The sequence below is a fragment of the Sinocyclocheilus anshuiensis genome, unplaced genomic scaffold (assembly GCF_001515605.1).
Source record: "Sinocyclocheilus anshuiensis isolate Anshui unplaced genomic scaffold, SAMN03320099.WGS_v1.1 scaffold1154, whole genome shotgun sequence".
Classification (NCBI taxonomy): domain Eukaryota; kingdom Metazoa; phylum Chordata; class Actinopteri; order Cypriniformes; family Cyprinidae; genus Sinocyclocheilus; species Sinocyclocheilus anshuiensis.
In genome coordinates this window covers 2,533,762-2,547,637 of record NW_015542345.1, presented here as the reverse complement: position 1 = coordinate 2,547,637, position 13,876 = coordinate 2,533,762, and the positions used below count along the sequence as shown (strand labels likewise).

Here is a 13,876-nt window from a genome sequence, read left to right as displayed (position 1 = left end):
TTAAGACATTATCGCAGATGATATATATCGCACACCCCTAGCAAAGAATCGATTGACCAAGTTCACAAAACCACTCAGTCATTGTTTCTCACTTTTACAACCTAGTAGTAAACATGGTATTAACATGTTACTTCTAAAAGAGTATTATTTTTGTTTAAATGTTTTCACAACTAAACTCAAATCAATAATGAATTACTATAATCAATTAATAATCAATTACTAACGAAAAGCTGTTTGGTATTTTGCTTAAGTTTGCCAATTAGTCTAACAATCATTCTTACCAGGCATGCCCCTGCTTCTACCCTGCAGTGGGGGCAGAGGAGGTGGAGGGTAGAAGGTGCTGTTGGGGGGGTAGAAAGGCATTGCGTGTGGAGGTGGAGGGGGGAATACGATCGGCTGGGGTGGCCGAGAGAAGTTCAGACCTTCCAGGATACTCTGACGCATCTTCTCCACCTTGGAAACTAGTTCAGTCTGGGGATCACAAGGAGATACATGTAAATTTTATCTCAGTTAGATTGCCAACCCAGATTTAAAAGTACAATTTCTATCTTATATATAAAGCTATCAACAAATTCAACACTGGGGATTAATGGTTAACATGGTTAACAGTTGAGTAAATATTACTGTACATATTGGACAAAGCAATAAAATACAGTTACAGCACCATAAACGAAAGTGCACTAAAGACTGAAAGCTCAACAAGTAGCATTTCACCTGCAAATACATCTTTGTTAAACATTTAAAAGCAGAAAATGTATATTTGTTATTTGCTAAACTAATTAATTATTAATTATTGTAGGTTTCTTTTGGATTCTGTTTTTGCAAAAATAAAATATGTGAGAGCACCTCTTGTCAAGGTCTTTTAATATATAATATGCATAATATAGCTGTATTGTATACAATTATATTTACAAAGTAGTATAAATGAATGTATTTTATATATACACTACAGTTCAAATGTTTGGGGTTGGTAAGATTTAATGTTTTTGAAAGAAGTCTCTTATGCTTACTATGGCTGTATTTATTTGATCAAAGAAACCGTAAAAAGTAATATTGTGAAATATTATTACAATTTAAAATAACGGTTTTCTATTTTAATATTTTTAAAATGTACTATTTTCCTGTGATGAATTTTCAGCAGTCATTTATAAATTAAATCTTTACTGTCACTTTTGATTAATTTAATGTGTCCTTGCTGAATAAAAGTATTAATTTCTTGACCTTAAACATTTGAACAGTAGTACTAGTAATAGTAGTAGTAATATGATTTGCCAAAAACAAAATTTACAGAGTTTGCTTTTACCCTTTAAAAAGACACTAAATGCATGAAAATGTTACAAAAAAATATATATAATAATAATAATAATAATCATTATTATTGACCTGGAATTACTAAATCTATTGACAGCCCTGCTTGAATTTCTTCAGCCACCCAAGATTGTTTATTTGTTGCCTCAGGTATCAGTATCAATAATGAAGTACCAAAGTCTGTAATATTGTGAAATATTATTACAATTTAAAATAACGGTTTTCTATTTTAATATTTTTAAAATGTACTATTTTCCTGTGATGAATTTTCAGCAGTCATTACTCCAGTCTTCAATGTAACATGATTGTTACATGCGGATTTGGTGCTCAATTAACATCTCTTATTATTATCGGTGTTAAAATCATTTGCCCTGTTTAATATTTTTGTGGAAACCATGATACATATTTTTCAGGATCCTAAAGAACAGCATTCATAAAAAAAAAATAAAAAAAAATAATAATAATATAATATAATATATATATATATATATATATATATGGTCTAAATCTAAAAAAAAAAAAGGACCAGAGGCTGGTAGTGTACTGAAGCCATAATTGGTTTCAATCCATCCCTATCACACAGTTCTATCATCAATCTTTCCTGCTGTAGTACTTCAATCTGGTGTGTCAGTTTGAGGTCGGTGTTAAATCATTCTGTAATGGCTTTGAGACTCTTATGCACATAAATAAACACAGTGGTGCTGTGCCGATTGTACCTGACCATCGCAGAGGTCAATAAGTGGGGCCTTGTCCCTGCTGGCCCGGATGAGTTTACTCTGTAGCAGCTTGCCGTCAAAATACATCCACGGACAGCAGTGTTCCCAGGGAATGGGCTGCCCACACACGTCATTGGCAAACAGCGCCATATCCACGCCGCTCATAAAAAGAGCAGCCAGCTGAACGCCGCGTGGATCCAGGTTATCAATCTGGTGGCGACAGATGCAGTGACAGTCAAACAAAGCTCTTACGGTTAAATAAGCAGCTACATGTTAAACCACCCAGTAGATTACAACCCCTTCCCCCTCAGCCAAAGCACAAAGCAAGCATGAACAAATCTATCCATACATGTAGACTAATGCACGAACCACTCCAGCCAATTCAGCCATTGAGAGCAACCAGCAATGGCAGCAGCAAAGCAAATGACAGAATGACAGAACTGACAGACACGGACAGCCACGACACAGCACAACCTGCTGTGTGGATGGTTTACATGTTTTTATGAGCTCACAGCCACACTGACTGAAATGAGCAGAAAAAAGCCGCTCAGCTAGCTAAGTAAACCATCTACACAAAAAGACTACATTCCTAGCACTCAGGTTGCTCAAATGCCATGTCTTTTCCCGCAAAGCCGACTATCAGATGAAAACATGCTTTTACAAAGCATTAAGGCCAATCAGCCTGGCAAGCATTCTTACAAAGTAAGAATTATCCAGAAAAATACCTAAAACCCCACTTTTTGAAACAAGAGGCTTATTGCTTTAAATACATTAAAATACAAACATATCTTTACCAGATTGTTAAATAAACTGGAAAGAAATGTAGGCTATTCACACCAAATCTGAATGTGAAACACCATACACAAGCTTTAAAACAAATATTTTATCTATTAACTCCTTAACAGAATATTTATTTAATAATTTAATGTCATATTTTAAATGAAATAAAATCTTCAGAGGCTAAAAACATTTTTAGTTTGGATACCAAAAAATTAATTCAGGTCTCCGAACTTAAAACAATTATATAATGTCATTCTGATTATAGTAAACTTTACTTTCGTTACCGTTATCATACTGGCCAAATAGCTTTGCATACTAACAACTGTTTGCAGATATTTAGAATTTTCATGTTTCATGTTCATTTGACAAAATGTAGGTATTATTATTCTTTTTTTAGAGAATGACAAATTTGTCGGCAGATTCTGTTCGAGTAGTTTTGCGCTCAACTTTTTGCGAGTATTTTTGTTCATGATGTTTAGTCACATATGCCTTGATGTGAACGGGAATGTGGGTTTGTGGGTATTCTCTGGACACTCCTCATGCATCATTCTCCACATAAATCACCTTCAGGTCCTGCAGCTGGTAAGGCTCATAAAGTTTAGGAGAAAGTGCTTGAGCTAGGAAAGCGTCAAGTTCATTACGACGCAAAATTCTTACTCCTGGCCATTGTAACATAAACCTGAAGTAAAACACAAAGGAGTGAAAAAACAAGAGCTGAAGAGCTGATACTGAAGGCCCTTTCTGCAATGGATTAAACCATTTGTAATTCTAGGAAAGCATTTAACAATATTCCACAATGTTTTTTATGTCTTACAAAATTGTTTCGATTCTCACCGTAGCACGCAACACAGCACTATAAGAGGTGTGGGGACATTGGCAGGGTTCAGCATAGCTGGAGTGTCCGACCTCATGCAGGCCAAGAAAGCCCTCATCCTCCGGTTCTTGTCCTCCACTGCCTTGCCCAGCCAGAGTTTCTTCAGGTTTGGGCAGGTCCACTCCCGGAAGGGAAGAGCTTCCACCAGTTCAGGGGTGTGTGGAGATTTGCCTTTGTAAGCAGCCCATTCTTTTATAATCACTGTTGGATCTACAAAGACAGATCAAAAAAGCTTAACTGGGGAATTTGCCAAAGACATTTAAAAAAACATTCCCTCATTAAAATATCAAAGTTGATATTATAATACAAATAGTTTTCTGGAAATATCCAAATATTCAGATTGGTGGATCATGGGTAGTCAAGTTTTTTTTCCACTGTGAATTTGGCAATTAATCTTTTTTGCCTAGTCATGTAGTAATAGTATAATGTTGCTTAACTCCCAAGCTCATGGCAGATCTGCCTTGAAAGGTTCAACTAAAATTTCTTTAATGAAAAAAAAAAAGAATGGAATGTTTAATTCTGAATAACAGTGTTTAGCTCTTCTATTTTCATATCTTGTATTCTAATTTAATTTAAAAAAAAAGAATGTCAGCATTAACAGCTAATATTAGTTTTTGAATGATGCTAATTATTGAAATTAATTTGCCCAGTTACAGCCTAGAATACCAAGCTAATGTCAACACTCAAGTGCACTCTCTGAATTATTAAATCTCAATTTTAAAAAAAGTTGGAAAATGAGAACAGATTCCAAGTATGTCAAAATAACTTTAACAATTCTGAAACATGCAGGAATCAAATAATTGTAACATTTATCAGCTTATTTAGACCTACTGTTCTTGAAAAATTCAGAACAGTCTATATATTATGACTATACAAGCTAGTCTTTTTTACTAATTTAAATGCAGATTTATCCCAGGTGTGAGTAGCTATTTTTCTACTCATTTTTTTTTTTAACTCCATATCTGCATCAAAGGCTATATTCATGGCAAAAAATATTAATAGTAATAATACATTCATAATTTTTAAAATATTTTAATGCATTTGGCAAAAAATGTATACAATTATACAATATAATTAAACATTTTTTAACTTTAACATTTCAATAACAACTTCATGAAATCGTTTAATATAATAGTAGACAAATTAAAAATTTGGACAACCTATAATTGAAATTTCTGAATAATACCATTAGGGAAGATGCAAAATCCTGTGATGCTGCTTCAATACTTCATGTAGATAGATTTATTCTGAAATATCTTCAAAATGTTGGCGTTTTTGTAAATTTGGTAAAGGTCTAGCTCATGAATATTAATTACATTAAACAGATGGTCACTCCATGAAGGTTATGTAACAATGTTGCAATTCATAAATTGGCCAAATTGCCAATAGCTTACCAAATTGCATTGGTACTTCGAAAACACAAAAACTGGTGGTTCCAAAGCATTTGATCAAAAACACAGAGAAGTGTTACAGTTTTCCTTATTAGTGATACTTATGATTGTTTCAAAAGTTGGATTGTTCAATTTAGCTGGGTACTCACAATCGGGGAAGTGATTTCTCCACATGGCGAGTCTCTCTGCCTTCTTTTTGGCCTCGGCCAGGCTGAAGAGCACCCCGTAAACATATTGACGTACTGGTCGGTACAGCTGCACCGCAGAGGGCAGGTCTTTGTTAGCTTCATCCTCTATGGTGACAGATAACTTAATCTCACCCTGCAAAAAATAACCATCAAACATTGTCAACCATAACAGTTTAACAAGGAGTAGTTTCAAAGTTACAGCTGAGTTGCTAGTAACTAAAAGCTGACCTTGGTAAGCACATGGTAAATATATGGGTACATGAGGCCCTTTTTGTGTCTGTGCTCAGCGACTCGTAGCACCTCTGGTGCCACCACTGGTAAAGGGGGAGTGGTAATATCCATGTGATTTCTTGTTGGCATAGAAAGGAGGGATGGAATTTGGGCATTGACCCCTACGCGACCTTTCCCCTCTGGGCCTTGGTTTACAGGGGAGGTCACAGAAGGATCAGACTGAAAAAGAAATGAAAGAATTCAAATGGATATAACATTATTGTATCAAGCTTGTCTATCAAGTTATCTTTTAACAAGCATATAATATTTTAACACAGAGCTAAAAAGTCGACCCACTTTATTTTGGTCCCCATGGTCTCCTTCTGGGATGTTGTCCATCTGGTTTCTCTGTTTGTCCCATCCCTTATGGTCACTTACGTGGCTACATTTCAGAATGAAATGGATGCACCAATATTAAAATTCAGCCAGAGACCAATAACCCTTATTTCCATATTTTGCCCAATAACAGATTACAGGGATTAAATCACACAAGAGGTACTGGAGAAAAAATAACAAAAAAAAAAAAAAAAAAACCTGAGCCTGAACTTTTTTCCGGGGGGCGGGGCAGGGGGGGCAGCACATGCAAACATGCAATGACTGTGGCAACTTTAACATTTGAAAGTATACTATGGCAAAGTTATCGCTTTCCTTATTCAAACTGATTTTTTTTTCATGAATATATGGTTGACCTGAAGAATCACAGCTATATCATACACTTGTAAAATTATGAGCTATATCACCGCTTCTCGACACTAGGGGTGTGACAATACACTTAGCTCACGAGATGAGACAAAATACAGATACTTGGTTCACTAGAACGAGATGATATTTTAATACTATTTTTAAGAATTTAAATGGATTTTTTCATTGACAAAATAGTTTTTTGTCTTTTAATCGAAAAAGTAAAACAATGCAGTTGTATTTTGAAATATTTTAACTAATCTAGGGCTGTAACTCATGATTATTTTGGTATCTGATACTTTTTAGTAACACAAATAGACCTAAGTGAAAACCATGCATTAGTATGACTATTTATATATAAACTAACGATGAGGCAATAATAATAACAACACTGTTAAAATACATGTAATATGCATATACACAGGGGGGCACATAAGTGGTCTGCAGGTCCGCATGCGCGACCAAAACAAAAAATGCGCTGTGTAAATACGTTCCGACAGCGCACAATCACCATTTTAGATCGACAAACTGTACTGTATAAGATTTCTATTCAAACTGAAAGCATAAATCTAGGCTATCCGCTGACGTTTTTTCAAAGCACAATGCAAAACTGTGACATTTCATTCACTGACGTTCTTCAATCGGCAGCTCCAAACCTGTTAGCGCATATACTTACTTTGCCGGCAACCCGCCAAAATAAAAGCCTGCTGATTTTAAGTTCAAAGATTATGAAAATTACAAAAAAAGTAGTAAATATTAACATTTTATTTTTAAGTTTACTATAAAGTAATTGTATTTAATACTTCCCTTTAATTTTAAAATATAACAGTATTATCACACTTTATTATTTAGTTTATTCATTTTACTTAAATAAAACTAAATAAATAAAGTGCAATATTATTATCAGTCTTATTAAAACATTTTTTTAATAGTTATATTTAATGGGTAACAGTATATGCAGTGTGAGGACCAAACCAAATCTCCAGGTTCTCATATGAGAACCAGGCTGAAAAACTTATGTGCACCCCTGCCTATACATAATATGAACATAACCAACTTAAGTACATTATGTATTATAACAAATACCTGCAGAGGGCGCCAACGGCCTGGTGACGTTTCACTTCACAGCGTGATTAAACATTTACATTTAGTCATTTAGCAGACACTTTTATCCAAAGCGACTTACAAATGAGGACAATGGAGGCAATCAAAATCAACAAAAGAACTATGATATGCAAGTGCTATAACAAGTCTCAGTTAGCTTAACGCAGTACACGTAGTAGGGGTGTCGCGATATACCAGTATTGACGATAACCGTGATATTCAAATCATGAAATATCGACATTATGTTAATTTAGGGTGTGACGATATATCGGTATTGGCGATAACCACAATATTTAAACTGAACAGGACACTTAACACGACACGCAAATAACCTACTCCAGCACCAGTACCTGTTTGACCTCCCAGGCGGCAGTATTGCGCCTTAACGCTGACACCAGTCAAACAAGAAGAAGACTCCGAGAAGAACCATGTTCAATATTATACAGACAGTAAGTTGCCATTATTTTACTAGTCATGGAATGGGAAACGTTACATTAACCTGTTAACAGCGGTTTCCTGTGTTCATATATTTAAATAAAGGGGTGATTTTTTTAAGGAATATCGCATTTTCTTTACTCATCTAATTTTTGTATTTGTATTTGCAATCAAGTCATGGCCAATACATGTGCGTAGCACTTGATTTCGTTGTTCAAATCTATTACATGATTAAAACAAATCTAGAAAAACTCAGCGACCACATTGCTATATTAAACTCTGTAAAATGTTAAGTTGGTCGCAGTGCCATGCACTTAATGCCTCATTTGCAGCCATTCTAGACGCAAATTAATACTGAATTAGAAGCGCGTTAACTGCATGACTTCATTAGCGCCGGAGCAAATATAGGTTAAAGAGATTAAAATACGGGTACGCAAGTTAACAGGTTAAAGTATCAGTTTTGATGTTAATATTTATTCATCATACTGTTGAACTTGACAGTATTTTCTCTCTTGTTATTTCATAGGGAGCTTCAAAGAAGACAGAGAAAGCCAGAGTCTCAGGTCAGCTGTGACCTGAAGAAGAAGCAGCGAAAATGCTTGTGCCCTGTGTTTATCAGTATCCTTATGTTCATTGAGTAAAAAAAAAACTAAATAAAGTAAAAATTAATTTGGCTGATTCCCCAAGGTTTCTATAGATATCGCGATATATCGATATTGTGAATTCTTTTGGCCACAATAAACGTGGTGTGAAAATCTATTATCGTGACAGCCCTAACACGTAGCAATAAATTATATAATAAATAAAAAGAAAACAGATAGAATAGAAAAAGAATAGAGCAAGCTAGACGTTTAAATCCATTTAATTGTAATATTTGGCCACATGCAAACTCAGAAACTTTTATTTTGTAATCGCAATGTACAATAAATGGCATATTTAGAAATAGGTTGAAGTATTCTCCTGTGTTGGCAAAGGTTTATAAATTATTTATGTTACAAATCTAGTGAGATAATGCACACTGTTTTCCCAGATGAACGTTAAGCAATTAAAATTCACAGCATATGCAGAGGAAGAGTTTAGCCCCTTTCACAGTCTTCACTGGTAAATTACCGGTAAGTTACCATTAAGAGATCATGTGTGAACAGGACCGGCTTTTCAAAAATCCTGGTAAATTTGTTCTGGCAATCATATCGTTCTTATGGTGATGACGTGATTACTTTGTATAGTTGTTTACAAAGCTCCGCTGCTTTTTAATTCGTTTTTCTATGTAAATATGCGCTAGATGGACATCTTTGACCATTGCGCCTCACATCTTTTTGTCACGCTTCTCCATTCATCAGGGCTGCGACTCTGAAAAAAATTCACAAAAAATTCTGATTGGCTAGTAATGTTAGTTTGGTTGAGAGTGAAATCTGTGCTGCTCTCATACCATTATTAGGCGAACTCATGGACTTGAATGTGATATCAAGTTTTTTTTTTTTTAAATGTAGGACTATTTTTTTCTGCAGCCAAATGCTGCACGCCGGAGATCCGGTGTTGTGCCGAATTCTGACCCCCCTAGTATGGGTAGGTTTAGGGTTAGGTGTGGGGGAGGGGTTAGGATTAGGGGTGGGGTTAGGATTAGGCAATTAGATAGCGATTTCAACGAGAGGGGTAATAATTTGGCATGGGGTCGAAAATGGGCACAACACCGGCACCGTGTCGGAGAAATATAAGATTTAAAAAAAATTAAGACCTGAGATTATATTATATATGTTAGTATTTTGTCTGAATAAATTAAAAATTAAACACTAAAAATTGTAATAAATAATTGTAAATGCTTCAAGTGAATTTAGGCATCACAACATTATAATGTACAATATAAAAATGGATATTGATTTTGTAATTTAATTTGATCAAAAATACAGTAAAACAGTAACAGTGTCAAATATTATTACAATTTAAAATAATATTTTACACATTTTATTCCTGTGATGGCAAAGCTGGATTTTCAGCAGCCATTACTCCAGTCTTCAGTAATGGATTTCTGAAGGATCTGACATGATCCTTCAGAAATCATTCTAACATGCTGATTTTGTGTTTAAGAAACATTTCTTATGATCAATATTGAAAACAATCGTGCTGCTCCATATTTTTGTAAAAACCATGATAGGTTTCTCAGGATTGTTTGATGAATAGAAAGTTCAAATGAACAGTATTTATTTTAAACAAATCTTTCGTGATGTAAACGTCTTTACTTGATCAATTTAATATGTTTATCCATATATTTTATTTATTGTACATCCCTAACTAATATGAAAAATATGTATCAGAGTTTAATGTCTATGTCTGCAGAGATTGGTTAGGCAAACTTGTATAAATGTATTTATGACCTTGTAGAACATCTCAGTCAGTACAGCAAACAACACTTTCTGCAGCAAAAACCAGTGGCAGTAAGCATCAAAACAATAACTCTATCCACAAAACTGTCTGTACACACAAAACCTGGGTTAAATTTATGACTAGAAGAAAGCCTTTTTGGAAAGACAACATATCCCACATACATTCCCTTGTTCTCGGTTACTCACTTGGCAGTGGAGCCTGTGTTTTCTTCATTCTCGGAGGACGAGGATGTGGACGAGGTGATGAAGAAGGCTGGGTCTGTGTGGTTGGAGTGGCCGCCGTGAGCTTGGTTGATGGGGGACAACCTCTCGTAGAGCGGCATGTGCTGCTTCCCGTCATTAGGAATGTTGCTGTAGCTGTTCTGTTCTAGGAGCCCTTTAGCTGACGGGTCCGCCTCATGGACAGGCTCGGCCAACGGAGGGCCGGAATAGCCATGCTGGACCTGGGAGAATGAACAGAAACATGTATGTGTCAGTCTGATGGGTAAGCGTGAGTCATTCAGGATGGACCATAATGGTGAAATGGTACTCACCCCAGGTTTGCCTGGAATGTTAAGCATCTGCGGTGCTGCTGGCAATCCCATCTGATTTGGTCTGACTGTGGGCATACAAATGTAAAAAAGAATCTGGTTCAATCTCTGGAGCAAAAACTGAAAATAATGTAGAGAAACTTAGAAAGAAAAACAACCATTCCCAGAAAAGATATATATTTTTTATTGCTAAAAAAGCCCTAACTGAGATTCTTGTTATACCGCATGTCCACCCACCTTGGAAACTGACCTTGATGCATTCAAAATGTGTGTAGGCACAGAGTCGCAGTGAGGTATATGAGAAACAGCCCGCATTCATACCATTCTAACAACACCAGAACATTTAAAATCATGCAAAATGTCAGTCTGTCTGAATTCGATTAAAGACTATTATAGTTCTACAAGACAACCACTATAATTTGTCAAACATGCTCTCACTGATTGGAAGATGCCGAATTTAATTATTCTCTCATCCCATAATGTTCAACTGACACCCTTTCAATGAACCTGCTGAAAGTTTTCAGCTCTCTTGAGTGAGAGTCCTTTCTAAAGAAGCCCATTTGTATGCACAGCGGCCATTCCAAGTGCACACAAGGTCTGAGGCAAGTGGAAAAATTTCTCACATTACTGTGAGGGCTGAGACCGAGAGACGTTTAAGAAAGAGACAGAGTGTGCCTCTAAAACCTGGCCTCAAACACAGACAGGAAAACACAACACCAGGCGAGCATTAGTACACTTGTCCTGCTCCAAGAATTTAACCAGAATGAACCAACAGGAACGGATGTCATTCTGTCAGAGAGGGAAAATCAAAAACATTGACAATCTTACCTAAATAAGGGGGAAAGTGAGGGGGCTTGCTGGCGGTGACGTAATACTCCACTGCTTTTTTGAAACGGACAACTTTGTCATCAGTTCGAGACTAGAATGCAAAGCCACAGAATTAGCACATATTGTCCACAATTCTTGGTAGTTGATAGTTCCCCCCCAAAAATGAACATTTTGTCATCCTTTACTCACCCAAATGTTGGTCTAAATGTATATGACTTTATTTTGTGGAACACAAAAGTGTATTTAGTGTATTTTGCCCATACACTAAAAGTCAATGGTGTCCAATTTGTTGTTTTGGACCCCATTGACTTTTATTGTTTGGACAAATTAGCTGAATCATTCTTCTATTGCGTCCTGTACAAGAAAAAGAAAGTCATGAAAATGATGACATGAAGGTAGGGCTGCACAATTTGGGGGAAAAATAGATATTTGAAGGGAAAAAAAATAAATTATTTTTTTCTATTAAAATTTGTGACTGTGGTTTAATATATATTTTTTTTATATTTTAAAGCTCCATGTTTGCTTTGCTTGTTCGTAGAGCTGCACAATCTTGTTTTGCAGTTATAGAGCAATATAATTGCAAAATAAATAATAATAACAAAATAATAATAGTATACAAAATAAGAAATATTATTATATTGATATTTAAGACAAATGTAAAAATAAAAAAAACCTAATACATTTTATTTTACAGTACAACTGTAAAATTACAACACTAATATTTATGGTACCCTAAAGCATCTCTTTAGCTGACAACTAGGGGTGCTCTGATCAGGGTTTTTGAGGGTGATCACCGATCACTGATAACAGAAAGCAGTATCTGCCGATACGATCACCGATACCAATTTTTTTAAAGCCTTCTTTTTATCATGTAGAATTATTTATAGTGATGATCCAATCAAGATTTTTAGACATTTATTCAGGGCCTGAATTTCATTTTTGAAAATGAATTCCCCTCTGAGGTGACTCACTTTTTTAATTTGAGGGGAGGAGGGGGGCATTTTTTAGACATTTTTCAAAAATACATATTTATCTCACCTAAATGTTTGATCATGCAGTGCATTTTTGTTTTTACAATCTTGCAATTGTTGCACAATAGCTTACACACAGCACAAGCCTGATTTCGTGAGCTGTATGCGAGGCAGTATTACACCAGGTTCACACATACTCTGTTTGCAGTGCGTATGCAGTCCGTGTGCAGTACATAGGCGGTGCAGAAGCAGCAGGTGCTCACTGCGCTTTGTGAGTCCACTAGTCTGATCCATGGATTTTGATTTCAAATCCAAACACTGTTACTGAAAATGCTTTTTCAGCATTGTGATTCTTTTTTTTAAATTTTTTTACACAAAGTAATACAATCTTTCATAGACGTGTTTAAATGCAATAAATATAAGAAACACATTATTCAATGCTTTTTACTTTTGCATTTACTTCTAGATTTATATATAAAGTTGCTCAAGCAAGTGGCAAAACATTTAAACTACTTTTCTTACAGAAGCGCATGGCGGAACTCGTGAGAGATGCTCTGGATGAAAGCACATTCACTCTCTGACAGCACATGTCGCTAAACATAATGCAGCTGTTACCCCAGAAACCCCGTAAACAAAACAGCTTTTTGTTTCGGAAAGTGTTTAAATGATTTAAATACCCATTCAGATTTTTGTATTGGCTATGGTGTTCATCACAGTGCCAAATATGTAAATATTTAGACTTAATAGGCTATTTATTTTCAAACATGCCCTAGATATTGTTTGAAAGTGTTTTGATTCTTTATTGTTCGGTCAAACTTTACATTAGGGCTTCATTAGTTAACATTAGTTAACATAAACTGCCAATGAAAAATTATTCTAAACATTCATTAATCTTAGGTAATTCCAATATTTAATAACACATTGTTAAAATCAAACGTTGCAACTGTGTTATTTAATGAGCTAACATGAACTAAGGGTTGTATTTTTTTTAACAAAGTTTAATAACTTCTGTAGCAAATGTAACTATTGCTCATTGTGAAGGTTAATGCAAATTGGTTTTTATAATTATTTTGCACTTTAATCTGTGTAAAATTTGTAACTTTATACATTTTTTGTGTATTGCTTTATTGTATTTAAAAGTTCAGTTATTTTTGTTACAAGAAAAAAGTTATTAAACCTGTTATACTGTATTATGACAGCACTTTTTTGCAACTAAATTTCAATATCGCGATAATACCGTATACCGTGATAAAAGCATGATCAATTAATCGCAACATGAAAATTCAGATATTTTCATTATCTCCATTATGGCCATGCCCCCCGAGTGCTCGTTTTTGAAATTATTGATGATCGAAATGAGAAATTGCCAAAAATGCCCATCCCTCATTTCAATCATCGAAAGGATAGGTTTTAAAAATG

General features: G+C 35.1%; 1 protein-coding gene across 1 annotated transcript in view; it reads right to left on the bottom strand.

Moving 5' to 3' along the window:
• Window positions 1-264: 264 nt before the first annotated feature.
• The window catches only part of LOC107691381 (constitutive coactivator of PPAR-gamma-like protein 1), a 20,845-nt gene continuing 7,233 nt past the window's right edge, over window positions 265-13,876 (bottom strand). The window contains exons 5-14 of the mRNA XM_016489950.1: window positions 11,487-11,577; window positions 10,662-10,726; window positions 10,315-10,571; window positions 5,825-5,909; window positions 5,486-5,707; window positions 5,219-5,390; window positions 3,639-3,888; window positions 3,369-3,483; window positions 2,025-2,234; window positions 265-471 (exon numbers count right to left, since the gene is read on the bottom strand). Of these exons, the coding sequence (XP_016345436.1) occupies window positions 265-471; window positions 2,025-2,234; window positions 3,369-3,483; window positions 3,639-3,888; window positions 5,219-5,390; window positions 5,486-5,707; window positions 5,825-5,909; window positions 10,315-10,571; window positions 10,662-10,726; window positions 11,487-11,577 (1,674 nt within the window). The remainder of the gene's footprint in view (window positions 472-2,024; window positions 2,235-3,368; window positions 3,484-3,638; window positions 3,889-5,218; window positions 5,391-5,485; window positions 5,708-5,824; window positions 5,910-10,314; window positions 10,572-10,661; window positions 10,727-11,486; window positions 11,578-13,876) is intronic.